At 41.8% G+C, this 23,344-nt stretch overlaps 1 protein-coding gene across 1 annotated transcript in view; it reads left to right on the forward strand.

Annotated features, from left to right (window-relative positions):
- GALNT1 (polypeptide N-acetylgalactosaminyltransferase 1) overlaps positions 1–23,344 on the forward strand; it is a 202,624-nt gene that overhangs the window by 112,402 nt on the left and 66,878 nt on the right. Inside the window, exon 4 of the mRNA XM_090049575.1 lies at positions 5,179–5,353. Coding sequence (XP_089905701.1) covers positions 5,179–5,353 — 175 coding nt within the window. The remainder of the gene's footprint in view (positions 1–5,178; positions 5,354–23,344) is intronic.

Consider the following 23,344-nt stretch of genomic DNA (forward strand, 5'->3'; position numbering starts at 1 on the left):
GCTAAGAATCTGCAACCTGATTGTACAGTAGTCTCTTCTGCAGCTATAGAAGGAATATAACACTTTCTTCATTCAGTTTATTTATTTCAATGACTGGCTCATTCTAAATTTTAAAATATAAAGTGTGTTCTAATAGCCTTGTTTTCTTAGGTATCCAGTATTTTTAAGAGTAGTATTTTTCCTAAGTATTTTTTTGGTATTTTACTTTTTCATTGAAGTTTGGTTGCCATTATCTAAACACAAATAATTGATAAACATCCTAGTAAATAAGTATTGTCACTTGTTTCAAATATAAAAAAAAGCAAAAAAAGACTTCTGGTAAAAATTAAGTTAAGTATTGAATAAACTTAAATACCCTCCCAGTTAGCAAAAAGATACTGGGTTGTTTGTTTGTTTTTTAAATATAGGTGTCACTGCCTCAAAACAAAAAGGTACGGGAAAGCTTCTAACAAATATGATTTGAATTTTGGTCAGCTTTTTATGGTGATGATAGCTGTTGCTGTTTATAATAAAGATGATGATAATATGTGGCTTTGGTTATAAGACCAGCCTTAATTTTGGACCTCCCCTATCATATACATTGGAAAATATGGAAGTATAATATATAGTGTACAAGGTGCATCTAGTTGTGAATTAGCATAGATTCATAGATATTGGGGGCAGAAGGGACCTCAGCAGATTATCGAATCTTACCCCGGTCCCCAGACAGAAAAGAGCACTGGGTTGAGATGACCCCAGCCAGGTGCTTGTCCAGTCTCGTCTTAAAGACCCCAAGGTAAGGGAGAGCACCACCTCTGCTCGGAGCCCATTACAGATTTTGGCAGCCCTTACAGTAAAGAAGTTCTTCCTGATGTCTAATCTAAATCTGCTATCTGTCAAGTTGTGGCTGATAGTTCTAGTTCCTCCAAGGGCTATCTTGGCTCCTCTCCCTTGCTGTCCTCTTCCCTCCCCTCCCCCACCTCCCCTGATAAATTTGTAGGTGGCCACAAGATCACCTCTCAGCCTTTTCTTGACTGGGCAGAGCGGGAACTCCCATCTCCCTGGGGTCATGGTCCCTGAGGGCCTGACTGACTAGCCTCTTGAGCTTGTCAAAGTCGGCTTTTCTGAAGTCAAGGACTTCTGTGTTGCCGACTGACTTGCCAGCTTTACGGCGGATGGTGAAGGTGATCAGCTCGTGGTCGCTGTCACCCAGCTTCCCGTCGATCACTAGGTCGCCGATTAGGTTGTCCCCCGTAGTCAGTACCAGGTCGAGCAGCGCTTTGCCTCTCGTTGGCCCATAGACTTCTTGAGTCAGGTAGAGGTCATCCACGCACGAGAGAAAGCTTTGCGACTGCTCGGATTTAGCTGAGTGATCTTCCCAGGAGATGTCCGGGTAATTGAAGTCACCCATGACAACCAAGGTCCTGGAGCAAGTGGCCTCAGTCAGTTCCCGGGCAAACTCCTGGTCAAGCTCAGGACTTTGAGTGGGAGGTCTGTAGTAGACTCCCACCGTTGTGTCCCCTGTGCCGTACTCCCCACGAATTTTTACCCAGAGGGTCTCTAGCAGTCCATGCCGGTTGCCAACATCAGCCTGCAGGGACATGTAGCTTTCCTTGACATAGAGAGCTACACCCCCGCCCCTTTTGTCAACACGATCCCTCCTGTACAGGGTATAGCCCTCTATACCCGTGGTCCAGTCATGGGTGGAGTCCCACCAGGTCTCCGTTATCCCAATGACGTCATATTTCTTTGCACTGAGCAGGAGGATGAGCTCATCCTGCTTGTTGCCCAGGCTCCTGGCATTAGTGTACAGGCAGGCAAGTGTCCCCTTTGGGGGGCTCTTGCCTTGCCCACAGATTGTGCCAGGGCTGGGGCAGGGGTGGGCTCCCTTAAGTGCCTTGGTCCGCTGGCTTTGCAAGGGTTGCTCTGCAGGCCAGCAGTGGCAGTAGTCCCCCCATCCCCCAGCGGGCTTAGTTTAAAGCCCGGTGGAGCAGGTCAGCCAGCCTGGCTGACAAGAGCCTCCTCCCCAGGAGAGAGAGGTGGAGGCCATCTCTTCCCAGCAGCTCGCTGCCTCTCTCGCCAAAGAGCGGGCTGTGGTCATGGAAGCGAAAGCCTTCCCGATGACACCAGCGCCACAGTCTTTGGTTGACTGCGTGGATCCTCCTCTCCCTCCTCAGCCTATAGCCTGAGACTGGGAGGATGGACGAAAACACCACCTGAGCTCCCAGACCCCTAAGCCCGGCTCCCAACTCCCTGTAGCACCTCATGACCTGGCTGGGGGTGCTCCAAGTCATGTCATTGGTGCCCATGTGAATAAGGAGCATGGGGTAGTGGTCTGTGGGCCGGAGGAGCTGCGGGATCCTCTCCACAATGTCTCGGATGCGGGCCCCCGGGAAGCAGCAGACTTCCCGGGCTAAGGGGTCGGGGCGGCAGATTGACCCCTCAGTGCCCCGCAGGATGGAGTCTCCCACAACAAACATCTTTTGCTTTGTCTTGGGGAGAGCGGGGACAGTAGCTGCGGTCGAGCCTGGGTTGCCTGTGAGAGCTGGCAACTGAGCAGGCTCTGCCGGGGCTGCAAGAGGTGCAAACCTGTTGCTAAGCTCCGGTGAGGGAGGGCCCTTGGTGCGGCGGGCCTTCGGGCCCTTGACCACCTTGGTCCATGCCCCTGACTGGGCAGAGCGGGAGGTCCCAGAGTCCTCCTTAGTCGTGGAGGGAGACGGAGCTCTCCCCTGCGGCTCACGGGGGAGAAGGGCCTGGCAGTAGGAGTCTATCTCCTGTTTGCAGTCCCTGATGGCATGCAGTCTCTGGACTGTGGCCTGGAGCTCCTCCAGCTAGCGTGCCAGAGACTCCAGTAGGGAGCAGACCCCGCAAGGGGAGGTGGCCATGCTCCCCGGCCCCAGAGCCTGAAAAAGGGACAGGCAGCCCCCGCAGCCAAGAGCCAGGGGCTCCGTCTGCATGGAGCCTGGAACCATGGGCTCCGTCTGGGTGGCCGTCTCTGAGGTGGCCAATGAAGGGGCTACAGAGCCCGAGGGGACCCTCGGGGTGCAGCGCGTGCCCATCTGTGTCATGCCTCTGGTAGGCTGGCTATGGCTGGTGGGGGGTCGCAGGCAGGGTCTCATGCCCTCCCGCGCCCTCCCTTGCGCGAACTCTGTGCTAACTCGGGCACCTGTTTGCGCAGCCTGTTCACGCGGCTCCGGTCGCACGGCTCCCTGGGGGGCTGGGCCAAGTAGGAGCCTGGGTGGGGGCTTGACCCGGCCCAGCACAAGGCAGCGGCCTCCTCCTAGCAAGCGAAGAGTTAACCCCTTCCCACCACGAGCCCGCTTACCTCCGGCTGTGCTGGTGGTCGGCAGGGGGCTCGGCGGCTGCTGAGGGGGTGTCTGGGGGGCTTCGGGGGAGCGGGGGCGCAGCGGGCTTCACCCGCGCGTCTCTCACCGCTCCGGAGCCTACCTGAGTGGTTGTTTTTTGTTCTTACTTTCTTTTGGGGAAGATAAATTCAATACATGCAGTAAATCAAGGTTTTCTGCTTGCTAATTTTAAAACATGATTATGAAAGGCATTCTGGTTCTGTAGGATTAATTTTGTCAAAAGTTTGAACAGAGATTAGGTGGGCAGACTGACTGGCTGGCAGTTTTCAACAGCTTGTCTTTCCATCAAAAAAAACAAATTTAATGGAGCAAAGAAAGGGTGCTCTTTTGCTCCGTGGGTTTTCAGCCTGTCAAACATCAGAGGCTTACTGCAAACAATATGAGAGTTTGTAATAACAGAACAAAACCAGAAATCCTCACGAGAATTTTTCATAATAAAAAATTCTAGTGACCTAAACTTTGCAGTCACTGCTGCACCTGTCGCAAGCTGTTACACTTAGCCAAAAAGTGACAGTGCATTTCGAGGTCTAAGTAATGGGCAGAGTGTGCCACCTTAATTAGCTAGTATTCTGTTGGGGTGCACAAAACTATTGATTGTAATTTTAATACTAATTTATGTTCAAAATAACTTGGTACTAATTTGTCATATGTAGGTTAACTTCCTGATTTAAAAAAATAGTATGACAAATAGCATGTTCGTAAAGGAGCACTGATAACTTTCATAGCTCAGTTTTGGTTCTTTGTTTGTTTTTCTTAAGTTATATTACCTTCTCAAACATAAAAAATATATATTCTTGTTTTGTTTCATTCCGTAAAGCATTGGCATCAAATTACCATTGTTTAATACCAGTGTTGTGTTTGTTAATTTAATTCTACTAAAACTGAGAGGAGGACTATTTTGAGAAATGAATTTAATGATGTTGCCTGGCAGAATGAAAAGTCTTGTTTTATTAGAGATCAGTCTAAGGGAATTGGTTGTGATTTATACATGTGCATGCACACGTGTGTGTGCACACCATTTTATAACTTCAGCAAAGAAATTTAGTCGGTGTCATGGTGGTCAGTATAAAATACAACCTCGCGTTCATTTGCTTTTGTGAAATTATGCAAGTGAGAAAGTAGTAAAGAAATAAGTTTGTTGCTCTAACTAGCGTAAGTTTATCGTCTGAACAGTCCTCCAATGCAAAATGTTGATGATCCCCATACTTTGTTGCTTCTCCCTGTAAATAGTAGCTGCCAAGAATAAATAAAAGCAGTTAAACATCAGTATAACAGTGTGAGGGGGTTTTTTTTGGGGGGGGGGAGGGGGCTGGTTTTAAATATGTCAATTTTTTAAAAAGCTTTTACTCGGCTTTAGTTTTTACTTTGTATAGAACAGTAGTTTTCAACCTTTTTAGGCTCAGGATGCATGCTTCTAGCTTTTCTGAATTCAGTAGTGCCCCATTTCTGAAACGTATTTCACTTGTTTTTTGACTAAGGAAAAAGAGCAAAGAATTCAAAGACCACAACAGGTCAGAATGTTTTTTGAGACTATGGATTCCTATTTGAAATCTATGGATTTATCTTGTGAATCACGTGTAGGTGTTTGTATACCTAATTGCTAATATTGCATGTCACCCCCTTCTCCTCCCCCCCTTTTCATCCTTAAAAGGATCTTGCAGCATGGTTGAGAATCACTGGTATAGCACTATGAAACATTACTGCATTGAGTATGATTTTGTAAAACAAAAACTAACAGGAAAACTAACATTGCCTGTATTTTTTTACAGGTCCAGACTAGAGAAACGATTTAAAAGTGAGTGGAAGTTCAATAGTATAACTTGTTTGTTCTTAGTTCCAGAACCAATACAAAAACCCCATGAAGGTCCAGGAGAAATGGGGAAGCCTGTTGTCATTCCTAAAGAGGATCAAGAAAAAATGAAAGAAATGTTTAAAATAAATCAGTTTAATTTAATGGCAAGCGAAATGATTGCACTGAACAGATCTTTACCTGATGTCAGGTTAGAAGGGTAAGTACCTTGTGTTGTTGTATTGAATGGATTCCTTACATAAATTAAAAGTAAATTAAGAATTTTCTCAAGTAACTGTTGTTTTTATAGATATTGCTGATAAAAATACAGGTGTGAAAAGAGTGTGTGTTGGTGGTATATCTGGTTTATGATAGCTTCCTAGCACAAAAGCAAAACCAAATTTAGTACAACATATTTTAACCACAAAGTCCTTATAATAGTAAGCCTTTTCAGAGGAAAGAATTTTTTTAAATGATTTTGTGAATGTAAATAGTAAAGATCTATTTTAATCAGATCTGGTAAATCCCCATATTTGGTAAAAATTAGGTGAGAATTTGACAATGAGAAATTAGGAAATACTAGAGATGATTATGTGACTAAGAGTTTGCATCACTTAAAAGTTTTATGCCTAATGTAAGTCTCTATTGTACATTACTGCAGTTGATACTTGTATGGTATTGACCTTTTTAGTGTTACTTGAGGCACTTTTATCTTTAAAACCTCGCCAAAATAAAACAAAAGCTAACTATAGAGTCATGCTAAAGATTACATTACTCTCCTGACTCTGCCCTGGTTCCCTTACCAGCACCCATATACTACCAGTTTAATGATGCTTGACAGTCTCGGCTCCTGGCGTTCAAATAGGGGGCTCTGCCTCCCCTACACCCTGCCTAGTGCCAACCTGTTGGCTTACAGATATTAAATGTGAAGGTGCCTACTATGGCCTACTCTATCCCTCTCTGACACTGTTAGAGGTTTCTTCATGCTTCAGTCTCCCTGGACTGAGCTGATTGTCACCCTCCCCCACCCCCCCCCCCTTTCCCTTTACCAAAAGGCATATTTTCAGGAGTTATATGAGAGATTCTGATTTTACTTATCTTAAAAACGTGTTTTAAGTAACATATACATAAATAATATTTGATAGACGATATATTTGGTTTTCCTATGGTGGTAATTTGTTCAATTTTAAGCAAAATCTTTTTTTTAATTATATGGATAAATCCACATTTATAACTTGGAATAAATACTTCAAATAGATATTTAGATTGATCCTTTGTGTTACAGTGTGATTTTTCACTTGGTTGTTGCTTACCTGAAAGTGGACAGATTTTGTTCAAGTGCGTGCCTATGAAAATATATATGTATTTTGTGTATATATACATAATTGTGACCCTGTTCTTGTTTCCTGCATGTATCACACTTTCACTTAAGTTTGTTCCCTACACTTGCATCAGTCTAAGCATAGGACAAGCTTCTATCTTAAGCTCTTCAGAACAAGGAGAACATCTCTAAATGTAATATGGATATTTGATGTGGTAGGGTCTGATCCAGTTTAAGAACTTTGGTCAGTAGTGTTGCATTCCAGAATTGTTGTTACTGTTAAGTACTGCAGTTTCTTTTGAGACAACTGTGGAGGCTTCTTGGACAAAAGACTCCAATTACTACTTTTGGTTTAAATTTGTATTCGTTTCTAGATTTTATTCCTGGAGAGCAGAATGGAGGGGACGGAGATAACTTAAAAATTAGTAGTAATCTCCTGATTTGGAAATTAAAAGTATACTTAAGTTTTATTCTGGCTCAAATCATGTTCTTCTCTGACACTTACAAGGTGATGGAGTAAAAAATAAATAAATCTTTTCATGCTCGTTAATATCACTGTTGCATTTTCATAGAATTAAATCTGATAAACTAGTTTTGAGTTGAGTTGCTTTTCTATATTAAGTTCAAAGATAAAATAAACTACTCCTGGGTAAAGTTAAACAGTTGCATATCCATTTACTTATCCTGACTTTACAAAATGAGGCTAAGTTAGCAAAAAAGGAAGGCAATTTTAAGGATCATTAGTATGTTCTTATGGAAGCTATAGAACTATGAACTTCCTCACTAAAAAGAGTAAGTTCTGCCATATGAACTAAAAGGAGCTTTTCTTTCTAAAATATTGCCACAAATGGTAAATTGTTATACTAAAGGTCTTTTTTGCTTAGGACTTTATATTTTACTGTAGGGTGCTGGATGTGATGGTTTGATATATTCTAATATGTTCTGTTGTCTTATTAGTCCTTTAAGTTCTTGTGCATTTTAGTCATTCCTAGTAAATACTTTAAAAAAATAATCTTGTTTTATATTTGTGTGTTAAAGTTTCAGGAGTGTGATGGGTTGATCTAAAGCTGTTATAACAGGAGCATAGTTTTTCTATACATTGTCAAGTATGTGAACAAATAATACTAACTTGTAGCTATAATTCAGTATAATAGGCCTTTTACCTCAAAGAGATCAAACAAAAGAGAACATAAATAAATCTTGACATAAATCACAAAAAGATATTGAATTTTGAATGTTATGTTGCTGATAGTGCAGTACTTAAACTTTTCAGGATTAGTGGCCAGCTTGAATGGGAATATTTTTATTCTGCTTTGCATTATTATGCCTATGATAAACTTTATACAGGACATTTAAACCCTCTTTTTCTTGCCAACTGAGTACTGTAGTTGATAGGAGGAATATACTTGGTATTCTTCAAGTACCGAAGTGTTTACATTGGTTTTAAGTGCAAAATTCAACTATAGCTCAGGTATGGAAAGTAAGTGGTACTTTCATAATACAGATATGTTTGATGTGTGTTTAAAGTTTTGTAATTTTCAGCATTTACCAAGCATCTCATAAATAACAGAATTCTGTTTACTCTTTCTCTGTAGCTTAAAGGTGTGTTTGAAAAGTACCATTGCTAACAGGTATGAACAAATCAATATTTAATGTTAAAAAAAAAAGCTGCTCTGGGATGATTGTCCCTCTCCCCATACCCATCTCCTCAGAATGAGAAAACTAAAATACAGTATTTTACCCCTCAGTAAAAGGGCTAACTTACTAAAGTTTAGCTCTCTACATAGTGGGTACATCTACACAAGACGCTACTGCACATTTTATTTAGTACTTGTATTAACAAATACTAAATAAATGTGCAATAAATAGAGGTACTGTGCATTAACACCAGCAAATGTCTTTTAAGTGATGCTACTGTGCAGTAGTCTAATAATACTGTGCAGTAGCATATTAGCACTGTCTATGCTGTGATGCTGACCGCAGTAGCCAAAAACTAATGTGTAGTAGCGCATCTCCAGTAGACATGCCCAGTAGGTTTCGTCATGTAGACAGATATTCAGTGGAAAGTGATGTGCAGTAAGGCCCCATTGCCCTTTAATTTTGTTAATGTAGAGTCATCGTGGACTTTGGCTAATTTTAATAATTTTAATAGTTTTTGCTGGTTTGCATGATCTCAATATGGCATAGGGCATTTATCTAAACAAGTAAAAATTAAATAAACAGAGCTGCAGTGATTTGCACATAGTACCCTATACACTTAAATCACCCATAATTGATACATTTTGCCTTTTTTGAAACTGCTGCAAGTTTTAGAATTAGGTACTCTAGAAAGACACTTTTAAGTAGCATTTTGACACCTACTTATGCATTATACAAACTTTTTTATTTAAAGGACAGTTTTTTGTGTTCCAAATCAAATCAGCCAAATCAATTCCAAGTCTGTGGGTCATTCAAGAACAATACGTGGCCTTACTACTGGAAAACATCCTCTACCCTCACCTGGGGCTTCAGATGCTTCCATATAATTTGGTGGGCATCCTACATGCAAGCCCAAGTCCGGACATGTGGGGTTTGGATGCCCCCAAGTTTCGATTGCCCTTAGCCGTATGGCTAGGGAGGAACCTCCCATTTCCATAAACTGAGCATAAAGCCAATGTTTTCCCACTGGAAATGAATGTGGGAGGTTAACTGTACATTACCTCCATGGGTATTACCTCATGCTAGAAAAGCGGTTATCCCCAATGACTAGGAAAACCGCCTTACTGGTCACAGTATTTCCCCTGCCAGGTACAAACTATGCATGGTAACAGTCCAAAGCAAAAGGCTCATGATTTACCATATAGTTCATTGAGTTGGAAGCATCTGAAGCCCCAGGAGGGGGTGGAGGATGCTGGTCCATAATAGGGCCATGTCACAGGGCACTAAGGTGCCTGTTCCTCTTAGAGCAGATTGCCCAGGGAGGGAACACAAAGAGCCAGATAAGAGTCCAGGTGCAGGTTGCCATGACAACTGGCTAATGAGGGAATTGGCCGCACCTGCACCTGGTCGGAAGAGGCAGGGCTGTAGGCCCGTATAAACCCCAGGGAACTGAAGGGGAAGGAGCCTTCAGGAAGGAAGGGCTCAGAGAAGCTACAGCCATTGGATACGCTATCCTTAGGGTTAATGGGGCACCGGGAGCCCATAAAGTACCTTCACCTCCAGGCATCCAGTATTAGAGAGGGGGTTTTACTCTTTTAAAGGGGCAGAGCATGCCTTGCACTTCATTATGTTATAGTACAGGGGGTTATATTTTGTTTGCCCTTTTATAAGACCAGTGGTTTGGTGAGGCTATTTGGGGAAGGAGGAGGCCTCTTTGGGGACCCACGGCAGCGTAGGGACCCTGGCGCGAGAGAGGGCGTGGCATTTGGGGTACACAGACCCCGGCGCGAGAGAGGGCACGGCATTTGGGGTGCATAGACCCTGGCGTGAGAGAGGGTGCGGCATTTGGGGTGCACAGACCCCGGCACCGAGGGGCTCAGAGACAGGGCTGCAGAGATCCCGTTGAGGACAAGGGGGTGAATTATAATGAGCCCTAGGCAAGTTAACGCCAGTACCATCTGCGAGGCTTGGGTTGTGGTAAAGGGGCAGTTGGAGCCATGTGTATAGCCCATAAGGCTAGGGTGCCTCGAAACACCCATAACGAAACAGGACCCACAAGGGGTCTGGGAACCCACAGGGTTCAGGGAGTCTAACAAACCATGTCCAAGAGGTCTTAATGGCAGCCTCCCTATTTTATATTTCCATCAAAGACATGGCGGGCGAGAATTGAGGGTACCCATTGGGCCAAATTGGCATGGTCAAGGGGCCTTGGGAGATCACGGCCATCCTTAAGGACCCTGTCCTGTGACAGGCCACATATGGTTCTCGAATGACTCATACGAATTTGGAGTTAATTTGGCTGATTTGACTTGAGGGACACTTTTTAAGTGTCTTATCGTCATGCTCTCTGTTGGTTGAATTGTCATTAAAGAAAAAAAAGTGAAGTGTCATATTAAAGTTGTATTTGCCTGGCAGGGGAAATACCATGACCACCAAGGTGGTTTTCCTTCTGGCTGAAGAAAAGCACAAATGTGGCAGGGGTAATGCATAGTTAGCCTCCCACTTTTACTTCCAGTGGGAAGATCTCAGCTATATGCCGACTTTATGGAAATGGTAGACTGCTCCCTAGCTTGCTCCTGCGAACATTCAGCTGAGGGCAAGTGAAACTCAGGGGCATCCAAACCCCAAGCCTCCAGGCTTGGACCTGCACATAGGATGCCCACCAAAGGGTTTCATAGTTTGTAGGGTCAGAAGGGACCTGAGCAGAACGTCAAAGTCCAACCCCCTGCCATGGCAGGAAAGAGGAGTGGTGTCAAACGACCCCAGCAAGGTGTTTGTCTACCCTTGTCTTAAAGACCCCCAGGGTAGGAGCCAGCACCACTTCAGATTTGGAAGTATCTGAAGCCCCAGGTGGGGATGGAGGATTCTGGCCAGTAGCAGGGCGAAATATGGTTCTTGAATGACTCACTTGGATTGGAATCGATTTGGGTGATTTGACTTGGGACATGAAAAATTTTCCTTAAAAAGGGGAGGGGGGGCAAGTTTCATAGTCATGCTCTCTGTTGGTTGAATTTAATAAAATTTCAGGGTGAATAAAAATCTAAATGATTTTTTTAAATCCAAAAATTGGATTTTTTATTTAAATCGTATTTTTATTTAATATTAATATTAAATATAAATATTTGTTGAGACACTTTAAAAAAACTATATAAAGATAGTTTTAATTTAAGCTATGTTAAATCTTAAATATATCATCATGGAATAGGAATTATAGCTTCTAATGATATACTGTTTGAGACAATATATTCATATAACCTTTTTAGAAAAAATTTATAAATAGATTACAACAGGCCAGGGACTACTGTATTTAAAGAAAACCGCTGTATCCAATGGGACTCCATACTCAGTCTAGAAGATCCCATTAAGCATCTCTGTGATGCTTAGTTTCAGTTCTCAAACTGTGAATTTGTGTCTCCAGAGATAACATCCTCGTTAACATTACTATATGAAGATGAGAGAGAATAGACCTGATTACCTGCCCATGAGTCCATTTTCTATCTGCGAGTCACGTGTACACAGAGTTAAGCCCTTACTTCTCTCTAAAAGTGCAAAGTTTCAATAAGTTAAATGAATAGAGGATTGTTGGAATAGATGTGGGGGAAGGGTCTGGGGATAAATGCAAGGAGAGAAGGTCAGTAGAAACAAAAGAGAAATATTTTGAGCAGAATTTTGTTTGAAATTTGAAAAATAGTTCCACAATAACCACTTTGCAGCAGCTGCTCTGAAGAAAGCAGGAGGAACCAAACTAACTCTCCCATAAGACTCAGTAGTGGAGTGCTTTGAGCACTCCACTACTGCCCTAATTGGATGACAATTTTTTAACAAAATCATGACAAAATAGATGTAATTGTCATAGCCAGAGTTCTCAACGTTGGGCTAAAGACAAATGTAGAACTTATGCTGGCAATCCTGAATTCTATTTCTGTAGCCTTGAACAAAAGTTATATCAAACAACAAGAATGCACTTTTTGTAGAAAATGATGATTAAATTGAGGCTCCCTGACCTGTTGTTTAAACCGTAATTTAATTGATTTGATTTTAATCAAATTCATCTTGTGAAATTCATAGTTGATTTCCATTACTGAGCACATGCTGCTTTTGGTAGCAGTTTAATGATAGTCAGTGTATTTAATGAGGTTTCCTTGTACATGATTGTAAGATGAGGAGCTTCCTCCACACTCCTATCCTGATGGGATGGGGGGACTTCATCTTGTATTTGACTAAATAACTTTGCCCTCAAAAATTCACAGATTCAAAGCAAGTTAGGGCTGTAAGGACCCTCATGAGATTGAGTCCAGGCCCCCTGCTCTGGGCAGGAAAGACTTCTGGGGTCAAATAACCTCAGCAAGGTGTGTGCCCAGTCTCCTTTTGAAGATCTCCAGGGTAGGTGCCTGCACCACCCCTGCTGGGAGTCTATTCCAGAGTCTGAGCACACGAACTGCAAAGAAGTTTTTCCTTGTATCTAGTCCAAAACCTTATTTTAGGAGTTTGACTGTTGCTCCTGGTTTTTGCCTGGGGCACTTTGGTGAATAGTTGTTTGCCTAGCCCCTCATGTTCTCCCTTGATATATTTGTAAGCTGTCACCAAATCCCCCTGAAGTCTTCTCTTTTCTAGGCTGATGACTCCCATATCTGTCAGCCTTCCCTCATATGGCTTGCTCTTCAGGCCTCATACAAGTGGCTCTTCCCTGGACTCTCTTAAGCTTCTCCACATCCTTCTTGAAGTGTGGCACTCAGAACTGGATGCAGTACTCTAGCTGCGGCATCACCAATGCCAAATAGAATAGGAGAATAACTTTCTTAGTTTTGCTTGAGATGCATCAGTAGATCCGTGCCAGTGTATTGTTTGCTCTGCTAACTATAGTATCACACTGGTGGCTCATCCATTTTGTGGTCAATTATGACCCCCCAGGTCCCTTTCAGACAAGGTGATCGCTAGCGTAGCAGCCCCAAGCCTGTAAGTTTGTTGTGGATTTTTCCTCTCCACATGGAGCACTTTATTCTTCTCAGTGTTGAACAACATCTGGTTCTGATCCGTCCGTCTAACTAATAGATGTGGGGAAGGGTCTGGGGATAAATGCAAGGAGGGAAGGTCAGTAGAAACAAAAGAGAAATATTTTGAGCAGAATTTTGTTTGAAATTTGAAATTTGGATTGTCAGCCTGCCCTGATGTGTGGCCCCACTTCCCCAGAGCTTAGTGTCATCAGCAAACTTCACCAGTGTCCCTTTCACCCCCACATCCAGATCATTGAAGATGTTGAAGAACACTGGTTCTGGGTACCAAACCTTGAGGGACCCCGGTGGCTACCTTCTGCCATGTCAACACAGATCCGTCTGTTCATGCTTTCTGGGTACGACCCTGCAGCCAGTTTCCCACCCATCTGACCACTGAATTGTTGGGCCCACAGTCCCCTAGTTTTACACTGAGAGCCTTATGAGACACCAAGTCAAAGGCCTTCCTAAAGTCCAAGTAAATGATGTTAACCTCATCTCCCTCATCCAGGTGGTGAATAACCTGGTCATAGAAGGAGATGAGGTTAGTTAGACATGACCTACCCATGACAAAACTGTGCTGGTTGTCTTTCAGTATTTTGCCTTTTACTAGCTTATTGCATGTGGACTCCTTGAGAATTTTTTTGAGGATTTTTCCTGGGGTTGAGGTCAGGCTGAGTTCCCTGGGTCCTCTCTCCTCCCTTTCTTGAAGATAGGCACAACATTGGCCCTCTTACAGTCTTCTAGGCCCTCTACTGAGCTCCACATATTCTCAAAGAGGTTCGCCAGCAGTTCTGCGATGACTTTGGCTAGTTCGTTCAGCACTCTCGGATGGTGTTCATCCAGGCCTGCTGACATAGATATCCAGCCTTTCTAGCTGTTCTTTCACCAGCTCTACATTGACTTTTACTTGGTGATCATCTCTGCTGTGATTATTCTGTGTCACATTTGCATTTGGCAAGCTATCACTCTTAGACTGGTGGAATACAGATGCAAAGTACTCGTTCAGGAGTTCAGTGTTCTCCTTGGTGTCAGTGATCAGATGTGGTCCCTGAGCAGTGGTCCCACATTTCCACTTTTTCCTCCTGTTACCTACGTATCTTTAGAAGGACTTCTTATTACCCTTGATTTTTGGTTGCTAACCTGAATTAGCAACAGATAACAAAGTCGCCGCCTTTGTTATTCTAATCTGCCCTCTACAGGTGTAGGCCAGTGTTATTTAGTTCTCCTTGGGGCCTATTCCTAGCTTCAAACATTCATAAGACTCCCTTTTCTTTTTCAGAAGATATGCAACTTCTCTTTTGAGCCAAGATGGCCTCCTGGCCCTGTAACCACCTTTTTTGCATACAGGTATGAACAACTTCTGTGCACCAAGGATTGTGTCCTTGAGGAACGCCACTCTTCATCCATACACTTTCCCTGAGGTCCGTGATCCCGTAGGGTAGTACTAAAGTCCTTAGGTTATTAAAGTCAGCTTTTTTGAAGTTAAGAATTTGTACCTTACTGACAGATCTCCTAGCCTTATGACAGACAATGGAAGTTAGTGTCATGGTCACTGTTGTCTAGGTTATCCTCTATTGTTAGATCACTCAGGTCATCCTACCAGTACTTGCAGTACGTGTCAAATTCACTATGTATTTAAAACACATTTCAGATTTGTCTGAATTACAGACAAGATTTGTATTTAATATCTGAATTTTGCCATGGTAGTTCAGCTCAACAAGTGAAGGCACATGCTTTTTCCAGTCAGGCATCTGCAGTTAAATTCTTGCAGGTGACCCAAGTTGGATGCTGTCACACATTGTTTAGCCATTAGAAAAGAATTAAAACAAACTGGAACAGTGAATGCTGCATACTCCCTCTGGTTTGGATAAGTTCCTGAAATTCTGAAGTCCACTGCAACTTGAACCTCTGTTCAAAAGATATAACAGTGCCATAGCCAGGTTACCCAGGTTAACTAGGGTGATTAACTATGGGTAAGACTCTGGGCCTAGATCCAAACTTCCATTAAAATCAGTGAATGTTGGCCACCAGAATTAGACCTCTGCATCAGAACTAGAAGTCAGTGCTACATGACTACCAAACTTTTACACAGAATTAGGATATCCTAAAATCCCTAGTTCTTAGAAGCGTGTTGTGGGAACACGTTCTCTGCTGAAATCCCTGCTGTGGCATGAAACACATTGCAAAAGGTGCATGTGCTTTTATACGTAGAGTTACGTAGATTTAGGTCAGTGTTACAGCCCATAGGTGGAACTGCCCTATCATACATGTGTTTCGTGGTTTGTTGGACATCAGTGTCCACAAATAAAATAAGAGGGGAGCACAGTTAATTTAAAGGCCCAATTGCTGCTCTATTATGTACTAAAAGTTCTGTGTTGGAACTCTATGACACAGAAAAAAAATCTTGCCTTTTACTTCCCAGATCAGTGTGGTTTTTTCTACAAGATTTAGATAGTCTTTTTAAATTCACACAGCTTTTTAACAGTTGTTTTTACTAGCTATTCAACCATTTAATTTCATTCTTCTGTCAAAGTGCTGCTGATGGAGTTGGGCTAGTTTCAGTGATTTGCAACCAGATTATACTGCTGTGTATTGGCCAGTATACTGGACTTTATATTCTTAAAATCACTGTATTTTGTATCATATCTGAATATTGGTGGTATTAATTTTAATTTTTTTAAAATTTAGACCTTATAATTGATTAGATATGCAAATAAAAATTTATTTTCGTTGCCCCTAAATTTTCAGATTTTGGTATACTGTAGACATTTGCATTACTCTTGCATAATGACACCATACAGATTTGTGGGGGGGATCATGGAAGTTTTGGTAGCTGGAAGCTTTTTGTCAAGTATTTTGAATCCCAAGAAGGAGCCAGTTTAGAATTATGGTAGAAGCATGTTAGCTTTGTATTCCATCTTTGGGGACAGTAGCTGTCCTTAACTGTATGTTGGGAATCAGTAGCAGTGGAAATGCAATCTGCTTGGGTTCTATGTGCTGCTGTGGCATAAACGGTTACATTTCTGCCAGAATTACGCTGGAATTATCTGCAAGTAAATAGTTAATTTTGATTTCACCTCTATCTCCAAGCTTGAGTTAACTAGTTCAAGTGAACGGAGCATCTTATGGCTTACGTGTTGTTGCAAGTCCTTGCATTCAGGTAGCTGAACCGGTTTATAGTCACTCCATGATTTCAAACTTTCTTTCCCCCTTCTTGGTAGTTAAGATCAAGTATGTAAAAAACCAAAACAAAAAACCAAAAACCCAAATATTGAACATAAATCTAGAGAAGAGCTGGAAGAGAGTTGGAGTTTCTTGTTTGAGTTCCTGTCCACTCATCCTGTTGATCTCCTATCCATAAACTAAGTGGTGGGTATTAAAGACTCTTTCAAAATACCCAACATATAATTATAATTGCATTCAATTTGTTTTACTGAAATCTGACACTATTTTTTTTTTTCAAGCATGTATCTTACGACATCTACTGCATGTCTCAGACTTATTTTTTTCTATCCAAAGGCAGTTTAAATAGCACATTGGTATGAAAACCAATAAAGGCACCACATCAGAAAATAAAATGTGTAAAGCTACTGTTTACAAAACAGCATTTTAAATGATTTAGACCTCTCTCTGTTTGAAGTCTGTGAAAGTCCATATTCCTTTTTCATTCTATAATTCCATGAAATTCTTTCCTGGATTAGTTAAGGCAGCATCACAGATCCTTGTGCTGTGGAGTCTATAAATAAGTTATGGTTATTCAAATATCTGGAGAATATGGGTATAGAGGGGTTTCAGCCATGAATCATGTCTGATTTGTTGCTAGAGGCAGTATGTTAACTGGTCCTGGGAATTAGATTAGATCTATAGAGTCTGAATAACTTCAGGATGCTTGTAAATACTCTGTGTTCAGACTCTAATATTGTAAAAGAGAATATTCAGTGAAGGAACTAAAGGCTTAATGTCATTTCCTGGCTCTTTAAAAATATTGTTATTTTCCAGAAAACAGTAGGAGGCTTTTACACCAAGTTTTAAGAACAACAAAGCTTTGGGTGTCCTTAAGTCCCCAGTCTGAATTTTCAGCTCTCTTGGATTCAGCAAGCTAAAGTCATATTCATCTTTGTATCCATTAAGTAGTCTAAAGGAAGTCTCAGTTAGTAAAGTGATTAATATGTAATTCTGAAAGTCTGAAGTCCATCACAGGCTAACATTCTCTTTCATCTGGCATTACTGTCATGCATAGCATATTTGTGGTATACTATAGAACTTGAGTAAACTGGAGAGAAGGGAGGAAAACTTATTAGGGTTGAGCAGCATGTACCTTCCAGAAAAAAAGTATGTTAAATCTTGTGATTTTTTTTTTTAAGAACATAAAATTGCTTTTAAAAAATCTGCTTTGCTACTGTAAACCAAAAACTTGCAGGTTTTACTTTTGCCCAAACAACCAGAAATCCAATTTTTTTTTCTCCATACAAATTGATGGCTCCAAAATAAGAAATGCATTTGGCAAGGGAGACTTAAAGTTTCATTTCGTATCTTGAAGAACAGAATCTTTTTATGTTTCTATTTTAAAAAATGCTTTCTAGAGGCAAATTACTATGCCAAGAAAAGCAGTAAATTGCAACCTCTTTCCTTTTTGTGAAATTTTGTTTGACTTCCGTAACCACAATGGTTTTAAGGACCATTTTGGATTTTGTTTCCAGGGTCTAAAGAAGATTTCTACTTGAATCATGAGGTTATGCGACCTTTCTTCTATCCAAATCTTTGAAATCAGAAGAAAGGAAAGTATCATACTTTTGATGTCAGGTAAATTCTGAAATACTATTGAAGGCAGAGTTTTTGGCAAATTGGATGGAAATGTGTGGGTGTTCCTATAGTAAGGTCACTAGTTAGAGTAATGTTGTATTGTGATGCGATTCATGCGTGTTTAAGACCCTTTTTTAAAATATGTAGTTTTGGTCTGTGTTTTGAGGATGGACCACTCTTTCTGAAGAGTGTGAGACTCAAATGTAGACTTTACTGTCGAAGGGATTTTTTTCCAGTAGCTTGTACTATCCAAATGGTTCCACCTTTCTCTGAAATAATGCATTGAGAACTTTTAGTACGTATTGGTACTAGAAGAAATATTGATACGGTTTTCTAGTACGTAGACTCTCTTTTAGTGTGTTAAGATGTATTAAGATACAGTAAAAGCTGTGTTAACTGGCATTTTAGTAACCAGAGGGGGGAGGGAGGGAAACTCGTACCTGGCCCTGCCTCCACCCAGCACTCTGTGCTGGTGCTGCTTTACATGTGGCTGCTGCCAAGCCACCCTTCCCCCCACCTCCCCTCCACCCACGTTCAGCTGAAAACCCCTGCCTCAAGTAACCAGAATTTTTAGATAACTGCCCCCCCCTCCATGCATGATAACAAAGCTTTTACTGTACTTTATATATAAGCTTTGGAATCCAGGTTATTGTTAAATAGCAGCCCTGTTTGTGAAGGAACCAAGAAGCTGTTAATATCCAGGAAAATCTAAATGATCAGAAACTAAACTTCTTGATTTGAGAGAAGTTTTCCTTGTATACAAATCATACATTTAAATCGGTAGGCTTGTTATCTTCATGGTTGATGGAAAACAGCACATACTTGAAAATGTAAGGATACTGTAATGCAGACGCTTTTACATGAGACACTTAACTGTGCATTAGCATGGTTTACTGTGCAGTAAGCATGTGCATCTACACATGCACATGGTTACTACACAGTAAGCCTTCTTAATTGGAAGTAAAATTGCTACCTGCAAATGTAAGTAACAAATTTTGCATTTGATTAGTAATGGCGCAGTAGCATTTGTATAGATGCCTGACCAGGAGCAAATCTGTTCCTGTTCAGCCATTCACAAGGGGGTGGGAGATTGCTCCTTGCCCCTGGGAGCTGCCTGATGCTGGGGTGGGCTCTGCCCCCTGGAGCCCAGGTGGGGACTCTGTCCTGGCAACTCCAAGCTCCCTGCTCCGAGGTGCTCATCTCCCAGCACCCGCTCCACCATTGCAGTCAGGGAGCAGGGGCTAGGAAATCCTTATCTCCCAGCACCAGCTCTGCGATGGTGGGGCCAGCACTGGGAAACCGTCATCTCCCAGCTCCAGTCCTGTGGTCATGGAGCTGGCGCTGGGAGCTTCCTACTGGCAAGGACTGGGGATCCTGTTCCCCACCCAGTTCTGTGTTCACAGAGTTGAACAGGGAACAAGATCCTCAGCCTGTTCCCCATCCAACTCTGTGCTTATGGAGTTGAGCAGAGAACAGGCTCCCCAGCCTTCACCCACATGTGTGTGGGGGCTGGGACTATCCTGGTCAGGGGCAGGTCCCAGCCCTGTGCTCTGATCAGGTGATCAAAGCATGGGTCTTGGAAAAAGCTGCAGGGGTAGGGTAGGTCCCAACCTCCTGTGCCAGTCTGCTGGTGGGGCAGCTAGCAGTAAGCTAGCTGCCCCAGTGTTGGATCGGAGCACAGGGTTCTACCCCTCCCCTGCAGCTCTTTCCAAGTCCCCTGTCTCTGATCAGGGAACCAGGACCAGGAGCTCCCTGTTGCTGGGGCAGAGGGACATCGTCAGCAGCCGGCAGTGCCTGGAGTCAAGGTGTAATGTCCCAGCTCTGGCCAAGAGACAACTGTCTCTTGTCCCAGTGCTCTCTGCCACCCAGGGGGAGCCTAGAGCAGGACCCCAGGAAGTAGCCATTAGCAGCAGATCTGTTTCTGCATGTGTAGATGCCTGCCCGGGAGCATTTACTCGTGAGTAAACTGATCCCAGATCAAACGTGTAGATGCGTCCAGTGTGTCCCAGTTAAGTTCTATTAAAAATTGTACCAAAGATAATGCTGTTCATATTGAATGACTTGTTAACAACTGCATTATGTTAAAAACACTCATTATTGGCAAGCAGTACTAGCACCAGCATCACTTGAATTTTGACCTTAGTATATCCTGGGGTGTGAGTATTAGTTTTCCTCTGAAAATTCATCAAAAGTGCTAAGATGTAAGGTGTCAAACACTGCTACTCCTATCTCTTTTGCTTAGCAGAGTTTGGTAGAGGTGTGCTGCTAGGAATGTCTTTGTACGTTCCATTAGCACACTGCATGTACTGTCTACATGCCATACTACTTAACTTTTGGATAGGGGAGACAAACTAGGTGCTTTTGTTTTTGTTCACAGCTTTTTTATTTTTCCCATCAAAATAACATTTTGCCTTGGTTGGGTAGCTACACTTGCTTGAGAGCCAGTAGATCATGAATTTTATACGTGCTTTTCCAAGCTACTGCTAATTCTGCATCCTGAAAGCCCTTTTATTGAGTATGGCCTATTTAAAAGTTATGGTAATTAGAAATGGTACTCGGGTCTTAAATGTGACAGACCCAAGCTTTAGTCACTTATCAAACTGCCCCTAATTTGGCCAAAACTTTGAGCTTGGACTTGCAACTGTAAAAATAGGGTTACTTTTAAATGTGTAAGCTATTGTTCCATTATGTTACATTAGTAGCTTTACTGTACATTAGTGGTTTTACATTAGTTCCATTAGTGTTGTGTTTGATCTAATGTAGTTTTCCTTTGTTGGCAGCTAACTTGAAGAAAAATGTGCCTTTTCTAGGTTTTTTTTTTTTTAAGTTTGTTTTTTTTTAAACTTTAGGACTCTGCGTGCTAAGCATATTAAGGTTGTAAAGTTAAATACTTAAATCTTACAATTAAGATTGCATTGGGTAGCTTTATCTTTACTACTTTCCGGGTACACATTCTGATAGTATGTAATAACATTGTAAGATATAGTTAAAACGACTCACTAGTAGCAGTTTTAACAAATTCTTTGTCTGATTCTCCATTCTTTGTCTAATTCCCCACAGCTTGTACTGTAAAACAGAACAGCTGAAGAGGCATAAAGACTTATCAGTAAATGAATCCAACTTTGTAACATTATCTGCTGACTTATTTTACATGTTTTTTTTAGAAAAGTAAAGCAAAATCTAGCATCTTTGTTAAACTTTAGTTCTATAAACAAAATATTTTAAAATGTTTTTCTTTTAAAAGTAATGCCTTTATCACAAGTTTAGAATGAGTTACAGTATATTGTACAGTGAGTGTCACTTCTGTTCCAAAGACCCTGGCCCCAAATTAGCATCAACCCCCCCAACTTTCTCTGATCATAAGGAACAGTTATGTTCTTAGGAACCCCGAGAAGGAGATGACTCTCCTCCCTTAGACTTTGTTTGAAATAGTTTTTAAAGGAGTAAACTAGTCCCTCTAATATCCTAGATCAGTGGTTTTCAACCTTTTTTCATTTGCAGTCCCTTTTGAATTTTAAGTGTGGATATTCATATACTTTTGATTGATCATAGTATCATAGGGTTTTTGCAGACCCCTTAGACATAATGGGGGGCCGCAGGCCACAGGTTGAAAATCACTGCCCTGGACCCTATGAAATAGTTAAAACTATCCAAGGAATATAGGCTTCACTGTTACTTTTACTGATATTATAGTTTGTCAATATTACTTTCAGCAGTCTCTCTCTCAGCCCCCACTATGTAAATACTGGTTGTCATCATGTTCCTATATTTTGTGCTTTTGGCAGTGTTGGGCTCTTTGTGTCCCTCACAAACCCTTTTTACTTAACTAATCCAGAACAGAAATCACTGTTCTGGATCGTCACAATTCTGTCTAGACCAGTTTTTCACATCCATCAATATAGGTCTCTTTCTTCTGTGGGAAGTGTGGAATGGTATTGCAGCAAATCAGTGGGTCTTTAAAATTACGTTGATATTCTATCCATTTCACCCACTATCAGCTACTTCCCTATATTTTTTTCAGAAGTTCCTCTCAGTGAGAACATTCTGCACAGCATTTTGTATTTTATGAACGTATATTTTGAGTTGCAGGTCTAAACATTTCAGGCTGGGAAAGGGACTGTGGTAGTGGAATTTTTATCTGAATAGGTAAATGGGAACCTAAGATTTCAATAATATGGCCTGATGTAATTTCAAATCCAGCTGGGTTATCACTGGGAAGAAACTGCTTTCCCTTTTATTCTTTTACTACAAAGTAGGAATACGTAGGAAAAAAATATTTTTGATTCAGGCCAAATAAAGGAAAAGAATGATTGTAACATCCAAAGTGTGATTAACATGTTAGCTTGATTGAACTTTCACTAGCATGTATATTTGAAAAGAAAACAAGTAAATGAATGACCCTATTATAATGATACTCTGATTGTACTATAGGTAGGAACATTGTATATGGCATAAGGAGCAGATTATACTAAAAATACTTTAATATGGGTCAGCTGTTAGTCTGTGGCGCCTCCACTTGACGACAAGGAGTAATGTTACTAAAAAAGTCACTTTTGTTTGAAGAAGTGAACATAGACAGTTATTCAGACAGGGGCACATCAATCCTGCTGATGCTTCACTAAAGTTCCCATTAGTTGCCTAATTGAAGGGAGTATGTAGCAGAAGCCTGCATAAATAAAAAAAAAAAAATGGTGGCTTTGAATTTGAAGATGAGACGATATGGCTATTAAGTGTACTTTTTGTGACTAAAACGATTTGGATGAGGGCTGTTCTTTTCCTTCTCACCCTGCCTTATACTCATGTGTAGGTGGATACTTCCCTGTATGGTATGGTACCCCTCCTCACCTTCAACTCCCTGTAGGCTACCTTGTGGCCCAGGGCTACTGGCTCCCCTAACAACATGGGCTGCAACATGGCACCCCACCCTCTAGGGCAAGGGTATGCAGCAGAAATTGGAGGAAGGAGGTGAAATCCTGAGATCCAGACTGCTACTGCAGCCAAAACAATGGGGGCAGCTATGGGGCTTAGGGTCATGCGCTAACCTTTCATAGGCTACCAGTTGGACAGCCCTAGTCCAGGTGATTTTTAACAAGAGCCTGTAGTCTGAAGTAAATGGAGTCTGTTTTTGGAAGAAGACACCATGTCTACCTTGTCTCTCACTCAGACCACACCATGTTTTTTCTTTAATTCTTCCCACATCTCTGCTGCATGAGCATGATCTTCAAGCCTTATGCAACTTTGCTGTCTTTCATTCCTCCCCATTTAAACACCCCTCCTTCATTTGTTCTCTCTGCTGGTGCCATGCCTGTTTCCCTGTTTGTACACTTCCATGATTTGATATTTTTTGTGCTGCTGCTTAAGTCTGTTTTTTTTCTGTTTTATTTAAATCTGTTCTCTGACTCTTTCTTCTGTGATGCATGCAAGGAACATGGTTAACTGTTGCCTACTTCTTTTG

The sequence above is a fragment of the Crocodylus siamensis genome, chromosome 5, assembly GCF_052110815.1.
Source record: "Crocodylus siamensis isolate JL-2025a chromosome 5, ASM5211081v1, whole genome shotgun sequence".
Lineage (NCBI taxonomy): Eukaryota > Metazoa > Chordata > Crocodylia > Crocodylidae > Crocodylus > Crocodylus siamensis.